A 12162-nucleotide genomic window follows, 5' to 3' on the forward strand; every position below is an offset into this window, starting at 1 on the left:
TATGACATCAAACTATCAACACATACTATGAGATTCTCATTTTCATTTGAAAATGAATTAAGATGCAAAGGACAGCCTTTAACAGCATTCGAGAAATGCTTGCATTATGACTTCCAATGTCAGTTTTTTATTGATGAGTTTCTCTCCTATCATACTTCAGCTATAAAGAGATATGTTAGAAAAGCAAAGCATCCTGTACCATCACTGTTAAGTATGGGTAATTTATATGTTGTAAGGCATTTGAATTACAAATTTCCATGTGCATGAACAGCAATACAAAACAAGTTACAAAACTATAGGCTAAATTCAAATCCCAATTCTGCCAATAGTTAACAGAAAATTATTTACCCTAACCCTTAGTTTCTCACCTATGAAACCACATCAATGATACCATGTAGGTCTACTACGAAATTAAAGTCATTGGAAAGGTTCATGTATGTTTTATATGCATAGAAAACTCAATAGATGATAGTTACTGTTGTTATCTTTGATATAAAGATGCATTCTACCTGAAAAGATGGGATAAATAGTCCCAGTTTTGTTGTAACTTGAACAATGGTGATAACCAGCTTTCAAATATGACCAATCAAATAACTGAGCTCCTGGTATTTACATCTTTATTTAATCCACCCCAGAAGGAGAGAGGCTCAGCTCTTCTCAAGAGCAGCTTAATCTTCAGATAACTCCAATCCCATTCATCTGTAGATGCTGTAAGATCTCAAGAGAAATAGCAAACAGCTCAGCTGAGTCGAGTTAGTACCGAGACAATAAGAAATAATACAAAAGGGTTGTTGTTTTAAGCAACAAAGCTTTAGGGTGACTGACTGCACAGCAATAGGTAACTCAAGCAATGCATTACTGGAGCCAGGTTAGGCACACATATTACAGTGCACAAGTACTCAGGATTAAGCCTCTGCTCGCCAAATGCAGAGAAAAAGCTTCATGAGTGGTGAAGCCAGGCTGTAGCTGTGCCTCTCTCTCATTCTTTTTCTACCTGCCCCTTCCCTCTCAATTTCTCTGTCTTTAACCAATAATAAATAAAGATTTTTTTAAAAGAAAACCTCCAAACACAAATGCATTGTTTGACTACAAATTAAAAATATATATCTTATAGAACATGTTAGCCGTTGGGCTCAGGCAATAATTAGTAAAGTCATTGGCCCCTTGGAATATACCTAAAATAGACTTACTGGCTTTTTCCAAAATGGAGACCCAAAGTCTCACCTGCTATATTCTTACTTAGATTCCTGATTATGAAACAGTTTAACTACCCTCTCCTCTTTCCTTTCAGATCTTAGTAAACAGAAGACCTCAAAAATAAAGTTAGTCGGTTCTATCACTGACTTATAACCCAATATGTATTTATTGGACACTCATTAAATCAGGAGTTCTACTTAACACAGAAAAGCAAAGGGGGAAAAGGCAGGGTCATACATTAAGGCTTTTATAGTCTTAACATACAAGCAAAAAGTGCTACATAACACCCACTGAAATGAAATACTAGTCTTACAACCTAGTTATAGGTAGGTGCTGATTTCCATAGTCTTTACCGTGTACCTATTAGAGACAGTTTTAAAAATAGTGGCACTAAGTCTACATTGTTTTCTAGCCACTAAAGTTTCCCTTTATAGGTCACAATGGATATGTAGTTAATATTCTTTGCCCATTCATGCTTGAACCCTTTGTAAAAGAAATCAAATGTTCCAACAGCCCAAAGAGAATGTGTGATACAGACAGATGCTGGAGGGTATGTAACTTGGTTTGATGATTTCTCATTAAAATCAGATGCTAAAACAGTGTTCTGATTATTTGCATGTTTGTTTTTCTAGTCGTCAGAATTGTCATTACTGAAAAATGTGTGGAGATACATTTATTTGCTTAACAGTTCACTTTACTGATGTTTTCATTTTTCTTGAAATGCCAAAGTCATATGAAGGCAAATTTTGCAACTTGACAAAAATCTTAGCGATCTTAAGCAAATAATATTGTCTTCAATCTTGCCTCCCCTCCTCCCAGCCCCTCTCTCAGATTCCAGCTCAGATCTCAGTTGGCATGGTCTCATTCTCGCTTCCTACCAAACTTTTTATTTTTATTTTATTTTATTTTATTTATAAAAAGGAAACACTGACAGAACCATAGGATAGGAAGGGTACAACTCCACAAAATTCCCACCACCAGAACTCCCTATCCCATCCACTCCCTTGATAGCTTTCCTATTCTTTATCCCTCAGGGAGTATGGACCCAAGGTCATTGTGGGATACAGAAGGTAAAAGGTCTGACTTTTGTAATTGCTTCCCCGCTGAATATGGGCGTTGACAGGTCGATCCATACTCCCAGCCTGCCTCTCTCTTTCCCTAGTGGGTTCGGGTTCTGAGGAATCGGAGCTCCAGGACACATTGATGAGGCTGTCTGTCCAGGGAAGTCTGGTTTTAAAAAGAAGTTACTTCTCTCATTTTCTCCTCAATGCTATGCTTTCTAGCTCCCAGTCACTGAATTCATCAGACACATCTTTGCCTCATCATCTCATCAGGACTTAGTAAAACACTCTCTTTTTTCTTAAACTCTGTCCTCCCCTGGGTAGGTAACACCATCTAGCATCTCCTGATTTGTTTACCAATTACAATGGACTTTGTTAACCTTTTCTGTAGACTCTGTGACAACTGCTCACAAGCGAATATACTCTGAGTCCTGCCAAAGCTCCTCTTAGCTTCCTGTTTTATCTTTTTTTCTTGGACTTTGCTACCCATGACTTCAGCAATAACCTAGGTATTCCTGACTTCCATATATGTGTGTCTAGAGAGGTATCTCCTGATCCCAGTTTTCTGTATCTAATATTTCTCTATTTTGAATGCCTCAAAAGCCAGCGCATCCCAAAATAAATCATCATTTCTCCCACAAATCCACTCCTATTCAATGTCCCTGTCACAGTGAATGGTACCTACACAATTCTAACTGTTCACCAAAAAACTGAAGCCTGGTTCTTTATTCTTCCCTCATCCTGCACATCCAGTCTGTAATCAAGTGTTGCTCATCCTGTCTTCTAAATATCTCTTGCAAATGTTCAGACTTCAGTTCCTAATGCCACTATTTTAGTCTAGGCTAATCTTCATCTCTCCCCAACATTATAATCAACCACCTGCTAACCAGTTTCCTTGTTGGCAGAATCAATAGAGACACTTAATAATCTGCTTGATGTGACAGCAATTAAGATGTCTTCTATCACAAGTTGTTTTATTTTTTTCATTTTAGACACAAATATATAATAGTTATATTAAAGACTTGAATATACCTGGCAATACTCCAAACTTTTCTACCCTATAACAATCTGTTTTTTTAATATTTGTTATTTTTGAGAGAGAATAAGACGAAGAGATAGATAAAGAGACACCTATAGTACTGCTCCACTAAAGCCCCACATGAAGCTTCTCCCTGCATGCAGGGACTAGAGGCTTGAACCCAAGTTCTTGTAAATGGTAAAGTGTGTGTTCTACTTGGTGTACCATTGCCTGGCTCCTAATGATCTTTCCAAGTTGATTTCTGATAGTATTATTAGGATACTGCATTAGGATGAAGCCCATTCTTCACACCGTAACTCCTAAGATCTCTTAGAGCAGACTCTTAATCCCTCTTCATTCTTATCTGCCTCCTAAACAATTCTTTTTAAACTACAAAAATTTTTAAAGCTATTGGTGACTAATGTCCCTTTTCTTTTCTCCAGGCTCTGTTACGGTCTATCATTTCTACCAGAGGAAGACACCTTCATTGCCTAACTCTTTGTTAAATAATTATTTCTCTAGAAATTCTCTCAATCATTTATATCTCAGTTGTGGTTAACTCCTTTGCCTTTTAGCCATCTTTGTGTTATCTTCTATCACAACACTTTTATTTTACTATTACTTCTAACTTGATTATCTGTTTTTCCCAAGATTATATCCTTTGGGAGACAGAAATCATGTCTGTTCTCAAACTTTCATTTTAGGGAAAGTAGTAGCTCTAAACACTTGAACAAGTACAATATGCTGACCTGTTAACTTTCTGAACTTCCAACATTTGATTGAAGTCTGACCAACTAGATAACAGCATAAAAAAGTGGGACCTCCAAGGGAATGTTCCAGTTAGATCATAAAGGTTTAAACTAGTTCTCTTTCAAACACACATGTGCCTATTCATGATTACCAATGTCTTCTACTTATCAAGTTAATTTTTTTTTGCCTGAGCAGGAAGACTATTATATTTCAGCATAAGGGCTGTATTACTGATGGGCATAGCTAGTGTTTGTGTGGATGCAGAGGTAGCAGTTGCATTTATTAACAATGTTCTGAAAAAAGAAAACACCAATGTTCTATAATCTTATACTACAAAAGGATCTTAAGGTAAATTGTCTCAATGTAAACTCCAGGGTCAATTGCTCTTCTCTGAGAAATGCAAATACAATCTTAAGATAACACATCATGCTAGGAATTCCTAGTAGCAAGTAAATTAGCAATATGAGGCTAGCATGGGGCTCAATTATCCTGGTTATCAGGTCCAGTCTTTCTGAGATATTCAGAAAGAAGTCCATCACACCAGTGCAGATCTATAGGCAGAATTCAATTCTTTCATCTTTATTACAATAAAACCAAAGAGTTTTACTTTAACAACAGTTCTAGGGACTTGAGTAGTAACACACCAAGTTGAATGTACATGTTACAATATGCAAGGACATGGATTGAAGCCCATGGTCCTCATTTCAGGGGGAAAATTTAATGAGTAGTGAAGCAGTGCTGCAGGTGTCTCTCTCTCTCTCTGTCTCCCCCTTTCCTCTCATTTTTTCTTTGACTATCTAATAAATAATAAATAAATACAAGAACAATTCTAGAGACAGGGGTTTACCATGAAGGAATTCCTGTAGCCTAGGATAATCTGTGGAAGAAATGAAGTATTCTGGTTTTGAAGGAAAAGGGAAGTCAGCAATTAGGTGAAGTATCTAATTAACAGGTCAGGATTAAGGCTTGGTTCTTACTCCTTTAGAAAATTTAGGACAACTAGAACCTACAACAGAAGAGCAATTAGTGGCTGGGAGATGGCTCCCTCAGTAGAGATCATACCTTGCCATATGTAAGGACCAGAGTGAGAGCCTCTGGCTACCATATGGGAGCATCATGCAACAGGGGAGATTCACTAATGGTGGAGTGATTCTGTGGTGCCTCTCCTCTCTCTCTGACTACCTTTTTGTCTTTCAACTTTTATCTAGAAAAAGAGTCTATCAGAAGTGGTGAAACTGTTTGGTAATGAAGCCCCAGTACAAAACCTGGTTGGAAATAAAAATGGTTAATTAGTTAGAGTACTTAAGAATCTGATGTCCCAGGGCTGGGCGGTAGTGCAGCAGCAGCAGTCCACCTGCAGGGGGGTCGCTTCATGGGCGGTGAAGCAGGTCTGCAGGTGTCTATCCTTCTCTCCCTCTCTCTGTCTTCCCCTCCTCTGTCCTAACAAACTCTCTGTCCTAACAAAAACAACAGCTATAACAATCACAACAAGGGCAATAAAATGGGAAATATAGCCTCCAGGAGCAGTGGATTCATAGGGCTGACACCAAGCCCAAGTGAAAACCCTGAAGGCAAAAAAAAAAAAAAACTGATAAAACTGATGTCCACACATAAATGGTTCCATCAGTGCTGTATAGAAAACTCTGGGGAAGCACAAGTAAACTTGAGACTGTGAAGAGTATGATAGAAGCCCAAACCCAAGTCTTAGGCATTCGAGTCATGTGTTCTTCCATGGAGCAGTCACTTCCCCAACTGGCTCACTTGATGGCTTTTATCCTACTGAAAACAATGAAATCAGACTCTCTTTGAAACAGTCTCTGCTCCTAGATCCTATCACAACTTACTTTTCTGGCTTTTTGCTACCTCTCTAGCCACTGCCCTTCTATTTCCTTCACAGATTCCCCCATCTCCCCTCTATCCCATCATCAGGGATGATTCTTCCTTTGTCTAGAAGACAGTCTTTAACCCTACTTTGTGTCCATTTTCTATTTGCTCCCTACCCAATCTCATAGACAATCAGCACTCCAACACACCTATGAAAATGACCCGTTTTTTTAATTTCTTGGTTTTTATTTATTTTTTTATTTATAAAAAGGAGGCACTGACAAAACCATAGGTAAGTGGGGTACAACTCCACACAATTCCCACCACCAGCACTCCATATCCCATCCTCTCCCCTGATAGCTTTCCTATTATTTATCCCTCTGGGAGTATGGACCCAAGGGAAAATGACCTAAGTTTTTTATCTGTCTAGCTCAGGCCTTGCCTTGCATTCTATAAATTAAACAGCCAACTTTGGATATTGCAAAGTCAATTCAAATGAGTACCTGAAACTGTCTCCTAACTGGTCTATCTGTAGTTACTCACACTTGCAATTTGCTGTGTAGGATGCAGGTGTAAGAAGGGCCCAGGCTTTGGTAGTCTTTTCAATTTCACTCCAGGCCATACTCCATTTTCCAATGACAGGTCTTTCTTGCTTTTCTATCTTTATTTCTTTTTTCTATCACATGTCTTTTGTACATACAGTTTCTGCTGCCAGAGTCCTATTTATCTCAATTCTTACCTCCTTTGTCAGGTCCTAGCTCAAATTTCTTTCCTCACAAGTTTCCCTGATTGCTTAGACTGAGCTATGTCCCACTCCAGGATCTTTCTAGTACATTGCCTCCACTGCCTTTATCACAGCTGTGATCTTACCCTTGTTTCTGATTTGATGACCTGCCTTTCCCACTAACTGTGCAAGCCATACAGTCACCAACAAACTGGTTTTACTCAAAATTATACTCTCAGATTCAGTTCCAGCAGGTATTAAGTGTACCATAAAATAATTCTTTTATTGTTGTTGTTATTGATGTCATAACAATATGTCATATTGTTGTTGGATAGGACAGAGAGAAATGGAGAGAGGAGGGGAAGACAGAGAGGGGGAGAGAAAGACACCTGCAGACCTGCTTCACCGCTTGTGAAGCGACTCCCCTGCAGGTGGGGAGCTGGAGGCTCAAACAGGGATCCTTATGCCGGGTAAAATATTTTAATAGCCTTCCTCTCTCTGCCTTTCCTGGTATTGAGGGAATTTTTACACATTATAATCCCCAGGGCCAATACCTGCAACTTAAAACTTTCTGTCAAGAGAAAATAAAAGCATAACTCAGAAGCATCTTTACAGTTTATTCCTGCCAGTTCTACCTTTCTATAAATACAAAGACTCATTTTCAAGGAATTTGTGTAAGATGACCAGAGTTGAATATTTTAATGAGGCACTGTCTGTTCTATTTTGAAGGGGAAGCTGTCATCATCATTGGGGCAGAAGTGGGCTGTGTCCTGGATACCCACTGTTGATTCTGCAAAAGGAGCGGGGCGTGTCAGGCTAATTGCCTCACAGGTCCAGGGCAGAGTCATTGCAGGATGGAGCATGGAGAATGGAAATTATGGAGAAATCATCTCCCCGAAGCCCCACTATTCTGTGTTCTCTCCCTCACTGCTGTGCTCCTCCATCTTCAAGTGATATAGAAATACTTCAAATAGAACTCTCTTGCAGGGCCTTTACCAGCACCCAGGGATCAGTCGCTAGGTCTGAAAGCTAAAGGCTTTTAAAGGACATTGACCTTCCATTTTGAATAGGAAATATGAACAGCATGAGACAAGGTATTCTACCTGCCTTTGAAACAGCTTTTATTTTTTTCATTGCTGGGTCTTTACTGCTCTGGGATTTTTCAGACATATATATGTGTACATATAGACAGGGACGGACAGAAAGGCAGAGAGTGAGAGAGAAAAGGAAAGAAACCACAGCACTGAAACTTCCTTCAGCATTGGGGGGAGGGGGGGCTTGAACCTGAGTAGAGTGCATGACCAAGTTCTTACCTTTGAAAAAATATATTACAGTGATAACACCAAAATTGAAAAACATGCTAAAATTCAAATTTTTCAATGTAGTGTTCATATAACTATATATAACCTAGACAACTAATAAAACGATTTTCCTCAGGTAAACTCTGCAAATGTTGTCACCATGCATAATCCTATGGTCATGAAGATCACAAAAATGAGGGAAATATTAACAATGCAGCTTTGCCTATCACATATTTTAATTTTTTCTCCCCCCAAAAGTTTCAAATGATTATTTCCAGATTTTTAATGATTCATGAGTAATTTGATGCCACTGTTTTTACATCTATCAAAAAACACACACAACACATATTGCAAACTCACACCACAGCAAAGCTTCAGTATAGTTAATTATGGCAAATATAAATATTGTCGATTATGAAGACATTAACTGGACAAATATGAAGTCTATTAATGTTATTTCTTAGATTCAAAAAATCATTCAACAACTGTACAACTTAAATAAAAATGTACAATATTGGTCAGAGAGGTGGTGCAGTGGGTAGGGCATTGGACTCTCAAGCATAATATATATTAAATGAATTGGCATGTTTTCTCTATTTAAAATTGTGGACAGAATTGCATCCATAAAAGGACATTACACAGACACATATTTGAGAGAACTATATCAGGTAAAAGTGGTCACCTAATCATCATTCTCTATAATTGATAATAAATTATCTGTTATATTTAATAATTGATTCTTCAGATTCATCAAAAAAGCTTCACTTCAAAGTACTATTTGACTTTACGTACAAATTACTATGTTAAACACCCTTACATTGTCAATTTTTTTTTAAGCACAGAAAGTCTATCCTTTCTAAAAATAAAGACTATTTCCCAATCCAGTTAAAAACAAAAGATACTAGGAGTCGGGTGGTAGCGCAGTGGGTTAAGGGCACATGGCGCAAAGCTCAAGGACCAGCATAAGGATCCTGGTTTGAGCCCCCAGCTCCCCACCTGCAGGGGAGTCACTTCACAAGTGGTGAAGCAGGTCTGCATGTGTTGTCTTTCTCTACCCCTCTCCATCTTACCCTCCTCTTTCCATTTCTCTCTGTCCTATCCAACAACAATGACATCAACAACAATGACATCAATAACAACAACAATAATAACTACAACAAGGGCAACAAAAGGGAATGCATGAATAAATAAATAAATATTTGAGAAGATACTACAGTGTAAACCACTGACTTACAATACAGTTGTTCCAGTTATATCATGTACCCCTCCATCATCTCTCATGCTATAAAGATATCCTATGATGTAAATAGAAGTACATCTCCCACCTTCTCTAATTCAGAAGTTAAATGTCTCTTTAAAGAAAAAAGTGCCAGATAATATTTGTTGCACTTAAAACTTAATCCTATGGTCATAAAGATCACAAAATGATGGAAATATTAACAATGCAACTTTGCCAATCACACATTTTAATTTTTTCTCTCCCCAAAAGTTTCAAATGATTATTTCCAGATTTTTAATGATTCATGAGTAATTTGATGCCACTGTCTTTGCATCTATCAAAAAACACATTTTCTAATTTCTTGAAGAAGTCAGCATAAAAGATCAGATATTTTTTCATATGAGAGGCCTCAGGTTTTGTCTAATGACCTTGCAAATAGATGAAACGACACTTTTGGTTTACAAGAAATGTATGGACCACATCATTATTCATGAATGCATCAGGGACAAAAACCAACTTTTTACATGCATATTTTATTATTATTACAAACCATTCTTCATAGAAAAGTTAGGAACATCATTGTATAAGATTAAGGATAAGAGTTCAAGTCCTGGCTCCCCAGCTGCAGGGGGGAAGTTTCATGAGAAGTCTGCAGGTGTCTATCTTTCTCTCTCCCTCTCTATTTCCGCCTCCTCTCTCAATTGCGCTCTGTCCTATCAAATAAAAAAACAGAAATGAAAAGAAAAAAGGAAAAAATTGTCTATGGGAGAGGTGGATTAGTGCTGGCACCAAGCCCCAGTGATAACCCTGGTGGCAAGAAAAAAAAAAAAAAGGCAGTTGAAAACATGAACTGCGAATGAATACAATAAAAACTGCTTAAGATTAGACTTTTTTTTGCAGCATTACTAAGTTTGTTAATTCTATTTCATTCTCCAAAGAAGTAAATATCAAAGTTCTCAGATCTGTTGACTAGTGTTCAGCCACGCACACACACAAAGAGAGAGACACAGAGAGACAGAGACAGAGATAGAGGGGGCACAGATCATATTCTATTTCACTTGGGGTTTGAGTAAGAGGGGAAAGAGGTCAAGGAATAAAAGTTATATTCTGAGAAGTAAAAACATATTTGTGAGGATGTTGAAAAGATGAAAATAGGGACCAGATCATGGTACACCTGGTTGAGTACACATGTTATAGTGCGGAAGGACTCAGATTCGAGCCCCCGGTCTCCACCTGCAGAGGGAAAGCTTCACAAGTAGTGAAGCAGGGCTGCAGGTGTCTCTCTTCCTATCTCCCCATTCTTCTCAATTTCTGGCTGTCTCTACCCAATAAAAATAAAGATAATAGTAAAAAAAATATTAAAAGATGAAAATAAAAGTCCTAGAGTTGGCCTGAGGTATGACTTAGGCACATAATTTGGAAAATCAAAACAGAACAAATTAAAAGATAATCCACATAATTCTTCCATTATCTCATTCCAAACCCCACCAACTGAGATCTGAACTTTATTTCTTTCTCTACACACTCCTCTCTGCACAGTTAGTTACATGAAATTATTCATGTAGTATGTCACATATAATTTACTCAAATATTGTCATTAAGGTTCTAGTCTTACTCCTACTTACTCCAAAATGAGGAAAAAGAGTGAGGATGGAGGATGTGTGTGTGTGTGTGTGTGTGTGTGTGTGAATCAAACTCCAGAGTCTACAGCTCTTCATCAGCTATGCTGCCATTCCCTAAATCTGTGGTTGCCTGCCATATTCATAAATCATATATTCAAGATTTTTCCTCCATAAAACAACCTATTCTCTGTCAGCAATCATATATACTTTACTTTCTACTGTATATTTTTTATATGAATAGTGAAAATTAGGATATAAAATTGGAATAAAAGCACTCAATTATAGAAAAGGTAGATTTTTTTTTCAGGTAGTTACAGATGCAATAAAAGTGGTAGTTCTTCAATTAAAAAAAAAAGCCTGGCACATAATATCTAAAAGCTATTTTCATTCATATTGAAGAAATATCAAACTCAGGAGTAACTTCAAGACATGGTTTTCTTCCTTTGGTTGAAACTACCCACAGTAATTAAATATTAATTGACATACAAGGTTAAAGTCAACAAATGTCCAATTTAAAATGAAGGAAATAATAACCTTACCTGCAGATGTGTGTTTAAACTTTTCACTTTTCTTCTTCCTCCATTTCCAAGGCTTAAAAATCCTCCCCAGATTGGCAAATTTACTTCTCCTTCTGATGGGTGGGGTGTGGGTACCTGGGACGAGGGAGTCAGAGCGCATGGCCGCCAGCCTTTCCACTTCCTCAGCTTGTTTTTCCCAAGAAAGAAATGGAAATAAAAAGAGAAGAGGGAGGGGAAAGTGTTAAAATGGGAACCTCACAGATGGCCAATGTTTTCCATGGTTACAGATAACAGAAACCACATGACTAAAGTTCTATGTCTCTTTTTGCCTTTTGGAATGGAAGTCATACCAATGTGTTCTAGAGGCTGGGGACAGTCAGCCAAACTCTAGGGATTCAGCACACCCTAACCAGTCTTGCCCAACCTTGACTTAGACTTGTGGAAGACAAAGAGAAGGTGGAGTGGGAGGAATTTAGCCCTCTTGATACACTGGGACTGCCTCATAAGGAAGAAAAAGGCATTTGAAAAGTCAAGTGACAGGGTTAATTATTGGTCCAGTGATTTCTCAAATAAGACATGGCAGATGCAGTCCCTGTAACACTATCTGATGAAAAAAAAGAGACGGGAGAAAATATTTATCAACCTTCTCTGCCAATGCCAATGACTCTACCAGCCACAACTCTCCTTCCTATTACCCTGTTTTATCCAGATCTACAGAAGCACTAGAATCTATTGAGTGACTCCACATTAGGGTTTCAAACTTGACTTAGTGTTACTCGTTTCATTAGATTTTACAATTACCTAATTACTCTAGACCATTTTGTTCCTGGGGCTTTGTTTTTAGTAACAATGATAACAAGAACAAAAAAAGAATACGAATAATCTTATAAATGAAAGCTGAGAATGACTTTGTGGGCCAGGTGGACTA

At 37.9% G+C, this 12162-nt stretch overlaps 1 protein-coding gene across 3 annotated transcripts in view; it reads right to left on the reverse strand.

Moving 5' to 3' along the window:
- Nucleotides 1–12162, reverse strand: part of PHACTR1 (phosphatase and actin regulator 1) — a 348094-nt gene that overhangs the window by 224552 nt on the left and 111380 nt on the right. For all 3 annotated transcript variants that reach the window (XM_060189337.1, XM_060189335.1, XM_060189336.1), the window contains exon 2: nucleotides 11256–11420. In XM_060189337.1, coding sequence (XP_060045320.1) covers nucleotides 11256–11394 — 139 coding nt within the window. In that variant the 5' untranslated portion in view covers nucleotides 11395–11420. The remainder of the gene's footprint in view (nucleotides 1–11255; nucleotides 11421–12162) is intronic.

Source organism: Erinaceus europaeus, chromosome 4 (assembly GCF_950295315.1).
Source record: "Erinaceus europaeus chromosome 4, mEriEur2.1, whole genome shotgun sequence".
In the NCBI taxonomy this organism is placed as follows: domain Eukaryota; kingdom Metazoa; phylum Chordata; class Mammalia; order Eulipotyphla; family Erinaceidae; genus Erinaceus; species Erinaceus europaeus.